This window comes from Camelus bactrianus, chromosome 29 (assembly GCF_048773025.1).
Source record: "Camelus bactrianus isolate YW-2024 breed Bactrian camel chromosome 29, ASM4877302v1, whole genome shotgun sequence".
Classification (NCBI taxonomy): Eukaryota; Metazoa; Chordata; class Mammalia; order Artiodactyla; family Camelidae; genus Camelus; species Camelus bactrianus.
Genome location: NC_133567.1, coordinates 22,873,348 through 22,894,574, shown reverse-complemented (window position 1 = coordinate 22,894,574; position 21,227 = coordinate 22,873,348). Strand labels below are relative to the sequence as shown.

Here is a 21,227-nt window from a genome sequence, read left to right as displayed (position 1 = left end):
AAGAATTGAAGAGTAAAAATAAATAAACAAAAAAGGAAAAGCAGCACCTTTGAAATGCTAGCTGGAGTGCCCCGATGCCACATCTCAGCATCTGTACGCACTAGCTACAAGGACGCGGGCACCTGAAGCATGCAAAAGGCAGCACCCATTCTGAAAAACTCTCCTTGATTGGCTGTCACTTACAGAGACTTAGGCCAGATCCCAAAATTGGGCCAGGCTCTTGACTCTGGCAGCCAGTCCACACTCCTGCTCTAGGCTCCAGCCCTACCTGAGATGACTTGTCATCTCCAGATATGAAACATTTTAATGCCTCAGATGCAAGACCATTCCTTCAATCTGATGCCCAGTCGAACTATTGATTCAAATTCTACTTTCTCTGAAAAATCCTTTAAGATCAGAATTAGTTTTTTCACCCTCCAGAGTCCTCCCACTGAGTGTTCAAGCCTCTACTACAGCTGTTGCTTAATTCTGTCTTATTTGTTTGCCCTTTGTGGACACATCTGTCTGCTCCATTGGAATGTAACTTCTCAGTGACTCAGAATTACGTTATTCAGGGCTTTGATGAACAAGTGATGGGGCAAACAACTAATCCACTTTGCTAAGGACTTCTCCAAGAAACCCTTTAGAGGAAACCAAGCAGTGGAACCCCTCACCACACAAACAGCGTGAAGCCTGCACAAGGGATGTAAAGCATCACTGGGAGAGCCAAGAACTTTGATTAGCTTTTATAAATGATTCCTTAAAGGTTTGTTCTCTGAGTGGTCCTTCACCTACAGTTCTTGGCTGATACTACTGGGAAGTATTGAAGATTATATTTCCTTCGTCATACTACATTGAGAAAATGTATAACCCTTCTACATTGAGAAAAATGTATATTGCCTATATTGATAAAAATGTACTTATTTAAAATTTCTAATTATTTAAAAATACTAATTTTGAATACTAAAAGATGGCTAATCTCAAAAGATAGGAGAAATCGAAATGCTGCTGGAAAGTGTTGAGTAGGAGGGAAGAAAAACAAAACAATCCAAGTCTATATTATATAGTCTTTTCATTAAAATGTTACTGGATTCATCGCTTTGTTTCACACCACTGTGTGTAATTATAGTATGCAAAACCTCCAGATCTCCCTGCTACTAAGCATTTAAAAATATCCATTCCAGATGCTCAAAGCAAGTTTCACATATACAGTAATTATATCACACAAATGGGCAATGCTTAGGTTATATTTATTTTACCAACTTAAATTTAGACCTTTTCTATCAGGGTTGACTGACTTCACTTTCATAATAATGCCCTCGGCATTTCCTAGTAGGACAGGAAGTAATCCTACTGATGGAAGTTCACAGGTGTTAGATAGACACTTAACTTTGCAACACATTCTAGAAGAGAAGTAAGAAAAATGTTTTCAGAACTATGAGACAACTCTCCTGCGTAGGTACACCTTCTGCTATGATAACATCTCTAGGCTCTGCAGAGTACACCTGGATGCTGGCGGGGCTGGCTGGTCACAGGGCAAGGTGGGACAAACCATGGATTGAGTAGTTGAGTTCTCTGATCCCTGATGGGGAGAGAATGCCTTCCCTGTACTTAACTGTGGTGAAAAAATTCATGAGAATATTTGTGAAACTGACCTCCGAGTCACGTAGTTGAGGCACCATAATGGGACATTTTTAATCAGGAGTGCACACCAGAATAACCTGGGCGCCTTCCAAATGCAGGTGGACCCCGCGCCAAGGCCAACTAGGTTAGACTATCCTGGGACAGGGATCAGGAACACATTTATTTTTCAAGGACCCACAGGTATTTCTGATTTACTTGCATTTTTATTACCTACTGAGCCAATGCAAGATCATTAGCTTTCTAGACTGATGGGCCTGGGACCTCTTAATAATACTGAAATATACATAAATCATTGACCCTCCGTTTCCCTAATTTGAAAACTGGAGACGTAAACACTTCTTTGTAGGACTCTGATGTAGAGATGCAGGTGAAACATCTATGTCAGAGTAAGTTTCTTCATGGGTCTGATAAGTAACCTAAATGCCTGAAGGTCATGAGACCAAAGAAGTGTTGGAGACTGTGGCTAATTGGAGAATGCAAGCCTTAACTAAACAGATTAAACAGTATATGTTGTACACACTGACCTAGGCACACAAAAATGTATCTGCGGGCATGACATCTGGTTTTTACCCTGAACATGTTGGCCAGTAAATAACCAATTGTCAAGCATTATATAAAATACAAAATTCTGAATTGTCTTAAGTATGGAGATTCCTCAAAAGACTAGGAATAGACTTACCATATGACCCAGGAATCCCACTCCTGGGCATATATCCAGGAGGAACCCTACTTCAGGATGACACCTGCACCCCAATGTTCATAGCAGCACTATTTACAATAGCCAAGATGTGGAAACAGCCTAAATGTCCATCAATAGATGACTGGATACAGAAGTTGTGGTATATTTATACAATGGAATACTATTCAGCCATAAAAACCGATAACATAACGCCATTTGCAGCAACATGGATGTCCCTGGAGAATGTCATTCTAAGTGAAGTAAGCCAGAAAGAGAAAGAAAAATACCATATGAGATCACTCATATGTGGAATCTAAAAAAAAAGAACATAAATACAAAACAGAAACAGACTCATAGACATAGAATACAAACTTGTGGTTGCCAAGGGGGAGGGGGGTTGGAATGGACAGACTAGAATTTCAAAATGTAGAATAGATAAACAAGATTATACTGTATAGCACAGGGAAATATATACAAGATCTTGTGGTAGCTCACAGCGGGAAAAAAATGTGACAATGAATATATATATGTTCATGTATAACTGAAAAATTGTGCTCTACACTGGAATTTGACACAACATTGTAAAATGACTATAACTCAATAAAAATTTTAAAAAAATATTCTGAATTGCCTGGAAGTATTTTTCTAGCTCTGTGTAAGGTATTACTAAATACATGATTATGTATCACTTCAACAAATATTCAGTGTCCATTATGCACTTGTGAGTCCAGATAGAGATACTGAAAGAACTTATTCAAGGAGTTTACAGCCAACAGAGAGAGAGACAAAGAGGCAGAGAGAGACAGAGAGAGAGGCAGAAGATAAATTAAAACATGTCCATCACTAACACTGCTAACAATACCAATACTATCAAAACTGTGTTTCCATGTCCAACTTTGCATCAGCATTCTACCCCAGGGCTTTGTGATTATCTGTATTCTTATATACAGTTTTTAAACATTGCTAATAACTAGAATTATTTGGAATTTTTAGTAACTTTTTAAGAAACAGTATATTTTAACTAGATCAACATGGTAATTTGTATGGAATAAGACAGCTTGCTTAATTAATGCTCAGGCTCCTTGCAGGTTTCAGATTCTGCAATTAGGAAACAAATCATGGAATCATCATGTAAGAAGGACCTTTGACCAAACGACTCAGAGTCATTCTTACAGCTTGAGTATTTCCTAATATATTTAGGGTAGATTTCCATCATGTGAGACTGTTTCTCAACCCCTAAAGTACAAAACCTGGCAGCTTTCTGATTCATTTAAAATTGGACGCTTTTCTCTCATCAAGGGTCAGATTTTCTGAACTCATCTAAAATCTGAGCAAAATAGTTTTATAAAGCCTACTGCTAACATTTATTTCAAATCACGACTCCTCCGCTTTTCAGATTTGTTTCCTCATCCTTAAAATGAGGATGGTGAGAACCGAGCAAGACCTGTCAGGAGCGATAAATGAGCCAATGTCTGTAAAGCACTTAGCAGAGGCTTGGGATATAGGAACAGTCCATAAATGTTGTCAAGCATTTTGATTGTCATTCCTACTGCCACACAACCAGGGCTGTCTTGTCTTTCAGCTTGTTAGGTAGTTAGATAAACGGGGGCACTGGGCAGATAGGTGGAGGAGGAGGAGGATGGTCTGGAAGACGGCGGTCTACCCACCTCCAGCATAAAGGGGCTTCACTTCCTCCAAATGAGTGCCCGCAAGAAACCGGTAAGAACTCGACAGTCGAAAACTGCAGGGTCATGACAAGGACCTAATCGTACGTGGCCCAGTGCTTGTTGTAATATAATTAGCATTGCGGTTTAGGCTCCCCTCTACAGGTTTTTCTGTGTGCATCACGGGTAAGGACATGTGCAAAAGGGGACAAACATGACTAAACCCTCCAGGGGCAAAAGCCGTCAATCAGTCAAGAGACCACCTCTAAGCGAGGATGTAAGAGAAGGGGACAAACAGGGACCAGTGCTGTCTGCCCTGGGATCAGCCCGCCTCCTGTTCTTGGAGGCATGCGTTCCCTTTGCTAATAAAACCTTTAAAATCTTTCACTACACAATGCTCCATCTCCCATCTGAGTTCTTCTCTTTCGGGTAAGACAAGAAGTGGGGTCTTTTTCCTTCCTCTTTTGGGGTAACACTTTCTTGGTGCTGCGACTTGGAACCTCCCTCTAACCTCATCTCTTTATCTTGCTCTCCCTTCCCTCCTGTCTCAAGCTCAGGAACTTCTAATGTCTCCATAATTACCCGTGCCAGACATTTGTGCAGGAAGCATCACTATTCGCAAAGCCTCTCTCTCAGGCTTAGATTAGGTTAGATATGAATTCGGATCTGGCTCAGTCCAAAGCTCGAGCATGTTCTACTTCACCACAACCATTATGGAAAAGAAGGAATCCTGGGAGCAAAGCTGGCCTTTTCTTTCATCTCTTTTACATTTGGGGTTTTGCTTAAGGTCTTTATTTTTAAGAGTTTTGCAGATACCAACAACACACACATACACATGAAAAATACTCTGATGTGATAAAGCCCAACTTCCTTAGCCTGCCACTGAAGATTCTGTAATCGGGCTAGAATTTCTTTCTCTAGCCTCTTTTCCTCATTTCTCTCCTTCCTTTTCTGCACAACCTACTTCAGCCAAAACTGACCATTTATTCATCATGCATGCTTCAACCCCAGATGCTCAGCCCTCTCCTGAATCTCAAATTCTACCGCATTTCCAGGCGAGGCAACAAAGTCAGCCCTTCAGGAAAGGCTTTCCAGAGTCCTTCTCAGAAAATGCTTCGGCTTTGGACTGAGTCAGACCCAAGATCTTCACCCCTGACTAGTTGTGTATTGGTGGATTCTTAAAAAAATGTTGGCATGTTTCTTGCCTATAAATAAAACCGTAGGCTACAGCGCTGATAGGAGGATTGATCGCACAAGCAAGGAACAAAGGCAATCTGAGCCTCAGTCTCTGTCTCAGCACATCAGCGATTGCTTCCTGCCTTGAACTACGATCATTTCTTCCACTCGCTTATTTATGGAAATGGTACAGAAACAGCGAGAGAGCTATTTGGTGAAAACAATTTGATCTGAATTCCTCGTCTCATTCCTTGCACCAAAATAAATTTTAAGTGAACCGAAGTTTTAAATATAAAAAAGGAGAAAACAGCAACAAAAGAATGGAAGAAAAGACAGGGGAATTTATTTATTTGGAGTGGAGAAGGCCTTGCTAAGCAGGACACAATAATCCAGAAGACTGTACAATGAAAGACTGACCATTACAGCTAATTAAAAATTTCAATGTTTCTACAGCAACAGAAAAAGAAAACAAACCTGTAAAAATTAAATTATTTCACATTAAGACAAAAATTTTGCAACACAATGAAAGGCTAACTTTCTTAATTTACAAAGAGCCCGTACATATCAACAAAAAATGCTGAATATTTCAATAAAAAAAATGGACAGTGTTTGGTCAGGTAGCAAAAACATGAATTGTGAGTGTGAAAAGATGTTCCATTTTGCTAATAAAGAAATATAAATTAAAGGAAAGAGACACAATTTTTTTAACCTATTGGATGAGCAATCATTAAAAAGATAGTATTTGATGTTGACAATGGTATAGGGTCACAGGCCTTCTCACTGTTTTGGGGGTGCAAAACCCCCAAAATGGTGTTATTTTCATTGGGTTCAACTTAGCAAAATTTACCAAAAAAAAAAGCGACATTCTTGGATTCACGACTTCCACTGCTAGAAATTCAGCTTAGAAATAAATTCGAGACCTACCCAGTGATAAGCTAGTTGCAAAACTGTTTGTAATGGAAAAAAGTTATTAATAGACGCCTGGTAAATTGAGTCAGGATGTAATACCAAACACAAACGCCTATGCAGTTATTAAAAGAGAATGATGTCGATGAGAATATTTCTAAGAAATAGTAAGTGGAGGAAAAAAGTGTCTCCATTTGTCGACATTTGAAATGTGGAGCTAGGGTGGGTTGAGTGTGTATCAATACGCTACACGATGCAAATATTTTTTCTAGAAAACTATGGAAGAAACTGAGAAGTGCTTATTTGGGAGGAGAGGAACTGAGTGAGGAAGAAGGGGACATGTGAATAGAGGGGAATTTTCCTTTTATGCCTTCCGCAGCCAGCCTAGGGCCTGGGTCTGGTATTCCTAACTTTGTATATTAGATCTAAATTGTGTATATATAATAAACAGCTCAAATACTGTGGGTGTTCTTTCCCAGATGTCAGGTAGGGCAACTAGAGAGGTCTGAAGTTTTGAGCACTAGACAGCCATTATGGAAAACAGTATGAAGATTCCTCAAAAAACTAAGAATAGAGTTACCATATCATCTGTCAATCCCACTCCTGGGCATATATCCAGAGGGAACTTTAATTGGAAAAGATACATGCACCACAATGTTCATAGCAGCACTATTTACAATAGCCAAGACGTGGAAATAATCTAAATGTTCATGTAAAAATGACTGGATAAAGAATATGGAATACAACTGAGCCATAAAAAATTTGCAGCAACATGGATGGACCTAGAGATGATCATACTAAGTAAAGTAAGTCAGACAGAGAAAGACAAATATCATATGATATCACTTATATGTAGAATCTTTAAAATGATGCAAATGAACTTATTTACAAAACAGAAACAGACTCACAGACATAGAAAATAAACTTGTGGTTATCAAAGGGGAAAGTTGGGGGGGTGGAGGGATAAATTGGGAAACTGGGATTTGCAGATATTAAATACTATACATAAAATAGATAGAAAACAAGGTCCTACTGTACAGCACAGGGAACTACATTCAATACCTTGTACTGGCCTATAATGAAAAAATATGAAAAGGAATATATGTGTGTGTGTGTGTGTGTGTGTAACTGAATCACTATGCTGTGCACCAGAAATTAACACATCATTGTAAAACGACTATACTTCAATTTTAAAAGTTTTGAACACTGGAAATAATTCATTAACTGGATTAATAAATACAATTTACTGTTGTACAGAACTTCAAACATTTTTTAGGAAGAAGGGACTTCACACTTAAAGACTGGAACCACTGCTAGTGGAGCAGGATGGACGTAAAGCACATACGACTATGATGGGTGCTCCTTCGGCGGCTGCGAGGGGAAGGGATAGCTCAAGAACAATTTGGGATATTTCAACCCCAACCGCACAAGTGATCCGAAAATGTCACGTGGCATCGCCCTTCAGTTCCAACAGCCGGAACACTTGAAGCATCAGCATTACTTATGTTTTTAAAAGAAAACACTGCTTTATATGGAAGCCACCGCCGCCTACAGAATCACGTTGATCAATAAATGAACTCTACTTTCTAACGCTGAAAATGCGGCTCTGGGAGCTCATCGATTGTTCAGATTTGAATGTATTCAAACTCACAAACAATACTAAAGGTCTCAAGCCTCATGCCAGCCTAACACCCCACCGTACCTGTCGGGGGGGTCGTTTGCATAATCACACTGGGGAGGAGTAGGGCTTCCTGTTACCACTTACGTCATGTATGTGAAAAAGGTGCTCAGGGGCTCCAGGGAATGATTCCGAAAATACTCAAACTCTCTGCATAGCTTTTTCCTCATCTCCGTGTCAATGGTGGAAACAGTAAGCGGACTTGTCTGATTGGCCAAGAAGTTGCCATAATCCATGGTCTGGAGATGAATTTTCAGATCTGAAATGAAATGAAACCCCAAATCAGGTCAAACTTTGAACAAGCATGAATAACCTTTACAACATTCATTGAACTTATAATAACTTTATGATAAACACATATCTAATTATTATTATCTTATTAGACCTTAACATAAGGTCTATGTGTGATTTAGACTTGCGTGTTGATCTCTAGAGTACTAAGTTTCTTATTCAATTCAGTGTTAATACAGATATTTTAGAGCAACATAACAATTTTCAATTACCTAAAAAGTCTAAGTTTAGCACAGCTGAAAAGAACATGAGATACCATCTAGCCAGAGACTGCAAACTGGTTTTACCTGAGCTGACTTTAGTCGTTTGAAAACTGCCCAGCTAGATGGAAAAGAAAAATTTATTACTAATATTTACTGTGGGTGTGGGAGATGGAGTGGGCAGCCATCAATATCCCTTCATCACCAATGAAGGTGCTGAGCTTCAGTGAGGCTCAATGGGTGTTATAACAGCAGAGAAGCTTAAACTAGGAGATAGCTCTCTTCATTCCTAACTTTCAGCATCCTTTCAATGGGACCATGCTAGACAACCTTTAAATTGACAGATAATTTAAACGGTTTCCAATCTCATCTATTGTCACTTTATCCTGAACAAACCATTTGTTTTCCAGCATCTATATTTTTGTTAATACTGACCCCATACTCCATTCTCTAGCATCCTCCGACTCTTTTCAGATAGCTCATTATAAAGAATGCCAACATTAAAATAAGTTACTAGCAATCGAGTGCTCATTGTGTACTTGGCATTGTATCAAACGTGTATTATCTCATTTAATACTCACGCCAACCCTATGAGTGAGGAATGATTTTTACCCCCTTTTACAGATAAGAACCCTGAAGATCAGAGAGGTTAATCAAGATCACATTGATAAATGGATTCAAAGCCAGCCTTACACCTTAAATATCTGTATTTTATTGCCAACAAATTAAATTAGATTTATCAGTTGTTCCGGAAATCCTTAGCTCTGTCTGGCAGACTGATTCAATCGGACTGATCTGGGTCTCAAAGTACTTGGAGAATACTTCCAGGACAGCACCTCTCCCAGGATATTACAAAGACTTAACATGGTAACTCAAAAACGTGGTTCTGCTTTCTTGGTTATGTCTTTTATCTTTTGGTTCCTTGAATAGTACTCAACACTTAAGTGTTCTTAAATATCTGAATATCACAAACGTCTTTGGCATCCTCTAGCACACAACTGGAGCCAGTACAGTATCCTGGCCCTTCTTGTCTTTTTCCTTTAGACATTTATCAAGCATTTATTACGAGCTGTAAACCACAGGAGACCCAAAGATGGCCAAGACATATTCCTCCTCTTCAAGGAAACTCACAATCTGGTAAGGGTGGAGGCACAGCAAACAGATGATTCAAGCAGTAAGTTCAGTGATGAAGATGAGAACCTTGATTTATGGGAACATAGAAAATGAGAGTAAGATTCATAGGGATGAGAGCAAAAGAGCCTAGGAAAGTTTCAGGAGGGTTAAGTCAGAGATCAGCCTTAAGGTGCCACGTAAGAGTGCAAGGAGCACATCCCATGAACTGGTGCAGGAGTGGTAGTGTTGCTGAAGCATTAAGTGGGTGACACAGACAGGTGGGACATGAAGCCAGCAGTGAGCAGGTGTTGTCCCCAGGAAGGTGTGGTGTGACATCCTTAATTCTGAGGATCACAGGGAGCGCCTGAGGGCTATGAACTAACTGCTCTGGTAACTGGGGGGAACATGGGTTCAAAGGCTCTCGGGTGGTTCTGAGTCTCTGAAATTCAGCTGACAGGCATTCTCTCTCAGAATCTGGATTAGATCATGCATCAGAAACACTCTTCTTCTGACTCCAGAATTTATTTGCTCAATTACCTATTTAATTAACTTAATTTAAAAAATTATACTCTTTTGCCATGTCTTGTTTGGCTTCTATTTTGACAGTTCAGATTTTTATTCAGTATGACAGTTTGCATTCTCAGCACGGAGGAATATTTGCCAACAGAAGTGACACAAATGGTATTTCTTCCAAAACCATGATATTTTGTTCATGGGACATATGTTTCTTTTATGCAAAATAACTTCCAAACCTTTCAGCTGCCAGTGAGACTCTGAAATGAAATGTCTCAAATGTTTCAGACCCTGTAAGGGATCTTGTGATACTGTGATCCGTGGAGAACCAGTTGGGATTAACAGGAGCCCTGTCTCCCCAGCCCCAAGACGATCCAAGGGACACTTGCATTCAGATTCTAAGAAAATCTTAGGACCTGAAATATTTGCCCTGAGATAATATCATTATCTGTCAATAACAACCATAGTGTTTATCATTTTAGAGTTTTTAAAATAGGATCACATTTAAGAGAACTCTGGGACAACATGAAGTGCGCTAATATTTGCATTATAGGGGTCCCAGAAAGAGAAGAGAGAGACAAAGGACCTGAGAAAATTTTTGGAGAGATAATCACTGAAAGCTTCCCAACTTGGGAAAGGAAACAGTCACCCAAGTCCAGGAAGCACAGAGTTCCACACAGGATCAACCCAAAGAGGAACACACCAAGGCACATAGTCATCAAATTGACAAAAACTAAAGAAGGAGAAAATATTAAAATTAGCAAGAGAAAAGCCACAAATAACACACAAGGGAACTCCCGTTATCAGCTGATTTTTCAGCAGAAAGTCTGCAGGCCAGAAGGGAGTGGCACAATATATTTAAAGTGATGAAAGGGGAAACTTACAACCAAGAACACTCTACCCAGCAGGGCTCTTGTTCAGATTTGATGGGGCAATCAAAAGCTTCAGAGGCTAACAAAAGCTCAAAGAATTCAATACCACCAAACCAGCTTTACAACAAATGTTAAAGGAACTTCTCTAGTCATCAAGCCATAAGAAAAGAGAACAAAAAGGAGGGGGGGAAAAAAAAAGATCTACAAGAGATTGCTTTGGCAGTTTGGGGTCTTTTATGGTTCCATATAAATTTTGGAATTGTTTGTTCTAGTTCTGTGAAGAATGTCGTGAGTATTTTGACAGGGCTTGCATTGGACCTGTGGATTGCTTTGGGTAGTGTGGCCATTTTGATAATGTTGATTCTTCCAATGGAGAGCACAAGATATCTTTCCATTTCCTTGTATCATCTTTGGTTTCTTTCATCAGTGTTTCACAGTTTTCAGAGTATGGGTAATCTCTTGGTTAAATTAATTTCTGGGTATTTTGTTGTCTTTTGATGCAATGGAAATGTTTATGCCAGTTATAAAATTCTCATTTTTGAAGTGAAAAAAAGAAAAAAAAGTGAATGAAGGGCCACAAATGGCAAAATATCCTTCATTCTTGTGAGTGAGTTGTATTTCATTACATACATATGCTGCATCTTCTTTATCCACTCATCTATTGATGTGCATTTAGGATGCTTCCATATCTTGGCATTTACAAAGAATGTTGCTGTTAATAGCAGGGTGTATGTATCTTTTTGAATTAATTCTTATTTTGTTGTTGGCTTTATTCCTTTGATAACTATGTAAGTTTAAAAAGCTAAAGCTCTAAACATTCTTAGAAACAACAGTACATATATATAAATTTAAAAAATATGTGTAATATATTGTGTATATGTACTTACATGTATATGTGCAGTCAAATTGTAACAATGCTACCTAATAAAACTGAAGAATGAAAAAAAAATAGGATCACATAATTTTTTCCTTGCATTTCGCCAAGTGCTTATCTAAATAGCTATGATGAATAACACTTTGTGGTCAAATACACTTGGAATAAACAAGCTTCTTAACTGTAGGAACCAAAAGTCTTTAACACATTAATTTGAATGATTTCTTTGGAAACAGTATGGTACAGAACCTCCCAAGCCACCAGAAAACAATAGAGCCACCCACAGAGAACATTTTGGAAAATTACACTCTTTTTCATCCAAAGTAGTGTGGCAAGTGGCATTTTTTTTTATTCAAATGAGGAACTGTGAGATCACTACCAACTAAATCAACTTTATCTGCCTCAAACACAATAGCATAGAGGAAATAGATTCAGTTGTTAGAACAAATATCAGAGGATATCACCCAGAGAATCATCAATGTACATGTGCCTGCATGTGTGCGTACATTCGTAATGGGTCATAATGTAAAAACACGTCTTTTGTGGGTTGCAGTCACCGAGTTCAGGGAATTACCTGAGATCACTTGGCTAATGAGGCAGGACGACTATCTGGTTGTCACTGCCTCTCTAATAATTTGTTGGGCAGATTATTTTTATCTGTGCAGCATCCTGTTGGGACTCTATAAAAATGGATACCCAGACCTTTCACCTCCCAGGTAGCTTATGCCAAAGAAGTACTTTCAGAAGTACCTGTAAAGGATGCTCTGAGCAGCTCCCCTGCCTCTTCCCCACCCTCTGCTGGTGCTGAATTTAGGGAAGTTATCCTTCAGATCTTTCTGAACTCAGTTTCCTCGTCTGCAAAATGGGTATAGAAGCTACATTTTAGGTTTTTTTTTTAATTGACATAGTTGATTTTACAATGTTATGTTAGTTTCGTATGTACAGCATGGTGATTCAATTATACATATACATACACATTCTTTTTCAGATTCTTTTCCACTATAGTCCCATGTCCTATTTAATATAGTTTCCTGTACTATACAGGTCCTTATTGTTTATCTCTTATATATAGTAGGGTGTATATGTTAATCCCAAACTCCCAATTTATCCCTCCCTGCCCCTTTCCCCTTGGTAATCATAGTTTGTTTCTCATGTTTGTGAGTCTATTTCCGGTTTGTAAATGTGTTCATTTGTGTCTTTTATTTGTTTTTGATTCCACATATGAGATTTCATAGATATTTGTCTCTCCTTTGAATCTACATTTTTGGGTTGTTGTGGGGATTTAGAAAGACAATGTGGGTGAAGAGCTTTTTATAAACCTCACTTGTACCCAACTACTTCCAAAATAATTTGATTTAATTGGTTAAGATGTTGATTTTTATTCTCTAAACCTGAATTTTCTTAAAATATATATTAGAGTCTACCATCATATCTTTTGATTACTCAGATTTTAATAAATCTATTTATATCTATAAAACCAGACACTTCTTCCTCCATTTTTGCTAACATACTACCTTTCTTATGGTGATAAAACTTCAAGTCCTCTTCGGTGTTTTATTAACCCCAAATCCCCTGCTTTGTTCCTTAATATCTTCTCAGATTTCCACTCTTTATATCCCGAGTTTAGAATGAGCACCTGGCGCCTAGATCACCATGGCAATCTCTTGACAGATTCTCCCAGGCTCCCTTCTCTTCATGTATTCCATGCCTCAGTGTTTAATCTTTCCTAAGAAATATTTTGACCTTATGATGATCTTATAAGTAGCTTCGAGCTACTGGGTTTTAGGCAGATTAAAAGCAACTTTCATAATATTTGGAGAGTGTTTTACCACTGATAGAATGATTTTTAATATACATTATCCCTCAACCTTAACAATAATCCCCATTTCACAGATGAAAAAACTGAGGGTCAGGGAAATAACTTGTTCATGTTTTCCATGCTTCCATGTATTTGACTAACAATTCAGACATGTCTGTTGCCCTTGTTCAATACTCTGAAGCTCCATAATTAGACCTTCAAGGTCCTTCACAAATTTCCCAGCCTAAATTCCTGCCTTATCTCCAGGTATTTTAGTACTGCAGCCAAATTGCTTTCCTTCGCACCCATCCGATTTTATTTATTTTTTCTTTGTGTAGTTCATTAGTTCTCCCTGAGGGCCTAGAATACCTTGCCATCTCAGCTCTACTCCCCACCCCCATCCCCATCTCATTGGCATTTTTCCAGCCTGCTGTTCTTCCAGATGTGGTTCCCTATAGGCTTAAACCCTTCTTATAATTTTTATTGTTTTCATTTATTTATAGAATGAGTGTGTCCAAGATAAACTAGTGCTCTTTGAAGGAGAACAGAAACAACTATTTAGAATCATACACCAAACACCATTAACCATAACGGAGAAATGAGGAGAAAAGTCTAGCAGAGGAGGGTAAACTCCTTCCTGTTGTGTATACACTGCAGTTCGGGGTGGGGGTGGGGGGTTCTTATGACTTCCCAGGAATTCTTATGATTTACAGTTTACAAAACATCTTCAGAAATTTCTCATTCCCCCAGTAACTGGGAGTTAGGCCAGGGAGATACCAGATAAGAAAGCACCACGGCTAGAAGTTAAGCAGCTGGCTTAACATCCCAGAGCCGGAGAGTAGGAGACCCGGGACTTCAACTCAAACAGGCAGACACTGCTAATGTCTATTTTTTGATTCTTCCTATGGACAAAAAAACAGCCTTAGGCCTGGGCAGCTAGGAGACAGAAAGGTGTAAGGTGTGGTTTCTACCCTTAAAAAATGTCTTTAAAAAATCAGTTTTATTGAGGTATAACCAGCAAATAAAATTGTAAGATATTTAAGGTGTACATCATGGTGATTTGATATTCATTTACATTGTGATAGGACTGTCCTGTCTAGTTAATTAACACCTCTGCCATCAGATACGTTTATAGTTTCTGCCCTTGAGAAGCTTACAATCTGGGAAGCGACAGATTTATTTTATTCATTCAGGAGTTAAGCCCTTAACTGTGATAATTCAGGGGGCTAGATAAAGGAGACAAACGTCCTGCCCCATGGTGACATACCTGTGCAAATGTCACACAGAGCTAGGTCCCTTACCAAGTATCGCAGAGCACAACGTTGAGGCTTGTCAGTTTTACCCCAATAGGGAGACAGGAGGAAAGGGTTTATAGAGAAAGCGACTGTGAAGTGGAGACTTTAAAGAGGGATGGGTGTTCTCCAGCAAGCAGGATGGAGAATGGAATTTGTGACTGAAGGAATAACTGTATTGGGGGGAATGGTAGAGCACGTGCTTAGCAGGCACAAGGTCGTGGGTTCAATCCCCAGTCCCTCCTCTAAAAATAAATAATTACTTAATTACCCCCACCAAAAAAAAAAAAAAAAAAAGATAAAAAAAAGGAATAACTGTAGAAAAGGCAGGAAGGTTCTGAGGAAATGCTTACCAGGTAGGGATGGGACAGAGCTTTGAACTTTTAAACTCAGTGAAGTTTATCCTGCCTGATGAAAGCCACTGAAGGATGTCTGAATAGGAAAGTGACAGAACTGGACATGCATCTTTAATATAAGTCAGTATTGTATGTACATTTTTAACATACAAGGAAATAAATGCTATAATTAGAAGTACAGGTGATGTCTGAGGGAGCTCGGAGAAAGCCCTCTGAAATAAATCTTTCTATGTGAATTACTTAACTTAAAAACAGGTAGTGGGTATAAATCCAGGTAAACAGTGAAAGGCCTCCTATCTCCCCCCACCCACCACTCATTACCAGCCCCAGGAACTACTATTTGCATTTGGAAACGTTCACAGTTTCTTTGTATCCAATCATACAGAAAATACATTTGAAAAAAATGGATCTGCCTTTTACAGTAAAAGAGTATCTACCATGCTACATAGTTCTTCCCCTGGCTTTCCTCATTTAATATCTCCCCACCATCTTTCTTCATCAGTAGTCTTCTTAGAAGCATCCTCGTGTTTTCTCTCTTTAATAGCTGCAGAATATCCCGTTAAGGGAATGTTTTATAATTCATTTAACCAGTTCCCTCGGATGGATGTTTGATTTGTTTTTCATCTTCCCCTATTCCAAACAATGCTACATGACGCCCCAGGCCAAGTGTATATGCATCTGGAATTTTCAGGCCCAACTGCCCTCATGAAGGGTTCTTATTTTTCCAATATTTTTAGTCTCAAGAGTGGGAGCCCTTTTAGGGCAGGGACAGTATCTTTTTCATCTTGACTCCCTCGGCTCTAAGTAGAAAGTGCTTAATAAATGAATTAATTCCCACTTGAAGGCCCAGTTGGAAAAGAATGAAAGTCATGTCCCCTGAAAAGGAAGTAATTATTAGTGAGATGCAATCAGCTTCTCCCATTCCTTTCCCAAAAGTTACAGCAGAGAGGACGAGGTAAAGACTCACCACACCCTGAGAGCCTGAGGACACTTTTAGTACGTATTTTAGAAAAGGCTATTTCTTACCAAATTCTAGAGCTTTGAAGTATTATTTTTAATTGAAGTATAGTTATACATATATATTCCTTTTCATATTTTTTCATTATAAGCTGTTATAAGATATTGAATATAGTTCCCTGTGCTATACAGTAGGACCTTGTTGTTTATCTATTTTATATATAGTAGTCAACATCTATAAATTCCAAATTCCCAATTTATCCATCCGCCTCCTCTTCCCTCTGGTAGCTGTAAGATTTTTCTAGGACTGCAGATCTGCTTCTGTTTTGCAAAAAAATTCACTTGTGTCATTTTTTTAGACTTCACATAGAAGTGATAACATATGATATTTGTCTTTCTCTTTCTGACTTACTTCACTTAGTACAAAGATCTCCAGGTCCATCCATGTTGTTGCAAATGGCATTGTTTTATTCTTTTTAATGGCTGAGTAGTATTCCATTGTATAAATACAGCACATCTTCTTTACCCAGTCATCTGTAGATGGGCATTCAGGTTGCTTCTATGTCTTGGCTGTTGTAAATAGTGCTGCTATCAATATTAGGGGGCATGTATCTTGTCAAATTAGCATTTCCTCCAGATACATGTCTAAGAATGGGATCATATGGTAAGTCTATTTTTAGTTATTTTTAAGAAAACTCCATACTGTTCTCCATAGTGGTGCACAAATTTACATTCCCACCAACAGTGTAGGAAGTTTCCCTTTTCTCTACACCCTTTTCAGGATTTATCATTTATGGATGTTTTAATGATGACCATCCTGATGGGTGTGAGCTGATACATCATTGTAGTTTTGATTTGCATTTTAGAAAACTCTGAAGTATTAATTTTACTACTTTTTCTTTTCCAAAGAGAAAAGAATACTTACAACACTCTTACTTGTATTTTTTTAAAAATCTGATGGAAACAGCAGTATTGCCATGAAAAGATATGAAGGAACCTCCAATGCATATTGCTAAGTGAAAGAAGCCAGTGTGAAAAGACTACATACTGTATGATTCCAACTGTGTGACATTCTGAAAAACACAAAACTCTGCAAACACTAAAAACATCAGTGGGTGTGCCAGGGGTGGGGGTCAGGGGGAAAGAGAAGACGCAGAGCACAGAGGAATTTTAGGGCAGTGAAAACACTGTGTATTACGTAGAATACTTAGTGGATACATGTTATATACATTTGTTCAAACCCACAGAATGTGAGACACCAAGAGTGACTGCAGTGTAATCTGTGGACCCTGGGTGATTATGATGTACCAGGTGGTTTCACTGATTGTAACAAATGTACCACTCTGGTGGGGGATGCTGGTAACACGGGACGCTGTGCATGTTTGGGGATGGGGGTTATAGAGGAAGTCTTCCTACTGTCTCCTTAATTTTGCTGGGAACCTACCACTGCTGTAAAAAAATTTTTAATTAAAAAAAAAGTAAGTCTTAATTCTTTTAAAGACTATTTTATGTCTTTTTAACATTATTATTCTGGTTCAAGTCACTTTTCAAGAACTTTTTTTAAGGCACTTTTAAAGAACTTTCTATGTGAATACACAGCCCCCAAGCAGGACCAGAGACACAGGCCGTGTGAGCCAGCTTCCCTTTCTTGTACCCAGGAAGGTCTGAGTCACAGAGGGTCCTAGTGACCGATGCAGGTGACAGTTAGTCAGGGTCAGGCTTTGGAGCATATGAGTATTTCTGACCACACTTGCACAATCATAAATACTAAGACTTTTCAAAGCTTTTCTGGACAGACTTCATTTTTCTGTCTTGCAAGTTTCCCTGAAACCCGATGTGTTCCTAGTGTTTCTAAAATGAGCTGTTAATACCAGGACAGATTCAATCCCCAGGACCTCCACGATAAAGTAAGTAAATAAATAAATGAATAAATCTCCTCCCTCCCTCCCCAGCTCCAAACAAACAAGCAAAAAAAAATTAATAAAGACTACAGGATTTTAGAAGACTAAAGGTAAATTTTATCTTTGCCAAGTTAGCTATTCTTTAAAGAAAGTGCCGGCTTCAACACATGGTACTGCTATCCTGACCCTGTTTTATCCACTCTTCTTTACCCACCATTTGTGTGGTGCATATTTTGTGCACAAGTAAACAGAAGCCCTAAAAGTCCGTAACTTCTATCCCAATAAATGTCCTTGATTTCTTCTCTTCCACTCTTAAGCCAGCTGGGAAGGTGGCTGGGTTTCTCAGCGCACTCACACGTGCCACAGTTGCTTTGCTTTTCGCAAATGGTTTACTTCCCAACGTTCTATGAAATTCAGGCAAGGCAGACGTTATTTTCTATATCAACACGGAGCTGAGAGCAACAGGGACCCATGCATGTATCTTCAGTTAATGCTCAGAAGCTGACATTTTGGTGGAAAAACAGACGCTGATGTCTGTACACTCCCCCCGACAAGGAGCCGCATTAATTAGTCACCGCTCTGAGCCTCAGCGTCCTCGACTGTTAACTGAGGACATGAAACCCTTACTTTATTTAGACTGATTTTCTCAACAGTCATTATAACCCATAGTTTGATGCTTCATATTTGATATTCCCAGGGGTCTCCAAACAGTGGATTGGCAACAGATTCAAATGTAGTTGTGAAACAAATGGTTGAAAAAAAAATATTATAAGGAGGAAAGAACGGTAGAAACCGTGAGACATAATGATAATAAAGCAATGGTGTATATAGCAGGGTTTCTTACCGGGGGTGCAGGGTGACTTCCGGTGTCCGCGACCCCCTGATGTTATGTGTAAAATTCCATATGTATCCACCTGTGTGTAATTTTCCCAGAAAGTTCTTTCTTCAGGTCTTCAGGAGGGTCTGAAACCTTCCCTTTTCCCCCACATTGGAGCTGAGGGTGGTTTCTCTCTGAATTCTTCAGTGAGCTGGCTGAATCTTGTTTTGTATCATAAACATATTTTATTTATGGTTTGTGTTTAAATTTGCATTCCTTTGCCCCTTTAAAAGCTGACTGAGAACTATTCAGAATTCATTCAAATGGCTTCTCTCAGAAGCACTCAGTATGGCCTGTGTTTGTTAATTTTTTCTACCTCAATTTATGCCGATTTTTCTACCCATGATTAACATTCTCCAGGCACCAAGCTCCTAATTAAATATGCTGAAGTGATTTAGGATTTGGGATTATTCTGTAATTATTTGTAGCCAACAAAATCAGTTATCCCTAAAAGATTTTTTTCTAGCTGAAAGGAGAATGTCTCTTGGGAAGTTCTGCCTTAACTCTGGCTTTAACTGGTCAGAACCATAAACAAGAAACCTCAGGGCTCTTAGCCTTACTTAAGAAGCCTGTAAAGTCACCTTCAAGGTTTTTGCTTTGCTTTTGCCTTCTAATACTCTTCCTGGCAGTCTTGATTCTTACTGCTTTCTTGCTTTTTCTAGAATAATCTGGAAATTCTAAAGCATCTTATTATTTTTTTAAGATAAAATTTTTTTTAATTTGAAGTATAGTCAGTTTACAATGTTGTGTCAATTTCTGATGTACAGCATAATGTTTCAGTCCTACATATGCAGACTACATTCTTCTTCATATTCTTTTTCATTATAGGTTACTACGAGATACTGAATATAGCTCCCTGTGCTGCACAGAAGGAATTTGTTGTATATCTGTCTTATATATAGCAGTTTAAAGCACCTTATTATTGACACATGTTGATTTTATAAGTATGTTTCAAGATAAGCAAGTGCAGCTGTTTTTACCATGAAAAAAACTACATTATAGGTGTGAAATCTTTGGTAAGGTTTTGAAAATATTGTAGCTTAAAGATAATTCCCAGAGAGAAGGGGGAAGTGGGGAGGCATTCGTCAAAGGATTACACAAGATGAATGAGTCCTAGAGATCTACTGTGGGCCTACAATTCACACACACACACAATTATTAATAATATGGGGCAAGAGGAAACCTTTGGAGGTGATGGATGGGTTTACGGCACAGATTGTGGTGATGATTTCATGGGTGTATATTTATCTCTAAACTCATCAATTTGTATACATTAAATACGTACAGCTTTTCGTATGTCCATTACACCTCGATAAAGTGTTTGTTTTTTTTTTTTAAAAGGGTAATATCCATTTGCAGAGTGCTTCACAGTTCTTAACACATTCTCTCATGTATTGCCCCATTTATTCATCCGAGTAACCCAGCAAAGCAGGAGTTACTAACCACACTTTACAAATAAGGAATCTGAGGCTTGGAGGCTTTGAGCCCCTGGTTACCTACTTACACCCGGCAGAGGTCAAAGTCAGAAGTTTTAAATCCAGGGATGGCCTCCCCACATGCCTGTCTCCTGGTCTCTTGATTTTTATCTTAAACTTCATTAAAGACAAACCTCAAGTATATATTCTCATATTAATAGACACTGAGAAACGGGATAGAATAAAATTCTCCAGACCAAGGTTTTTGTTTTTGGCCATAGATCCTTGGACACTATGGTGAATTCCTTCTCAAAATAATATTTCTAAATATGTAGAATGAAAATACATACAAAGGAATACAGGAAATCATTGAAAATGAAAATATTGAATTTTTATTGGTGACAAAGTGCTAACCACCGTGATGCACTGCCTATATTCATAATAAGGGGAAATGCTAAATTTCACTTAGAGAATATTGAAAATGGAGATGTAATTTTTTTTCCCTTTGTCCAAGTTTGTAGACCCCTGAAGTCAGGACCCTGGGAATAGAAGCCCGCCCTGGACTCAGTCCGGGAGAACACAGCCCCTGGTCCACACTCCAGCGGGTGGCATCAAGCCCTTTTTCTTTTTTGAAATGATGAGAAGAGCAGCACTTACCTTCCAGGGTCTCACACTGGACCAGGTTGACGTAGTCCTGCTGGGTCAGGAGGCCGGCTTTGCACCCTCGCACCAGGCCCTCCAGGTAGCCATGGTCCACGTTAAAGCAGAGCTCGGCACCCTCAAGCATGGGGGAAGTGACCACCGCTGAAGCAGCTCGGCGTCTCGGTCACCTCGAAGACTGGCCCCGTCTGGAAACAGTGCCAGCAGCGATCAGGAGTTCTCTCTCAGCTGATTGTCAGGGTTTTCAAGACTAGTTTCCTCCGCCTTCAGTGACTGTCCACACAGCGTGCCCAGCCCTGTTTTTCCATCAACAGTGAATCAGCTAATAACCCGGGTGAACCCAGGAAGCAACCCCCTGCAGGGAGAGGGGGGGTCAGGGCTC

The 21,227-nt window shown here is 39.0% G+C and overlaps 1 protein-coding gene across 4 annotated transcripts in view; it reads right to left on the bottom strand.

Annotated features, from left to right (window-relative positions):
- ATP6V0D2 (ATPase H+ transporting V0 subunit d2) overlaps positions 1 to 21,227 on the bottom strand; it is a 60,215-nt gene extending 38,988 nt beyond the window's left edge. Inside the window, exons 1-2 of one of the 4 annotated variants that reach the window (XM_074354867.1) lie at positions 20,843 to 21,227; positions 7,814 to 7,985 (exon numbers count right to left, since the gene is read on the bottom strand). In XM_074354867.1, the coding sequence (XP_074210968.1) occupies positions 7,814 to 7,985; positions 20,843 to 20,972 (302 nt within the window). In that variant the 5' untranslated portion in view covers positions 20,973 to 21,227. The remainder of the gene's footprint in view (positions 1 to 7,813; positions 7,986 to 20,842) is intronic. The other 3 variants (XM_010951986.3, XM_010951995.3, XM_010951970.3) reach the window with 3 other exon arrangements.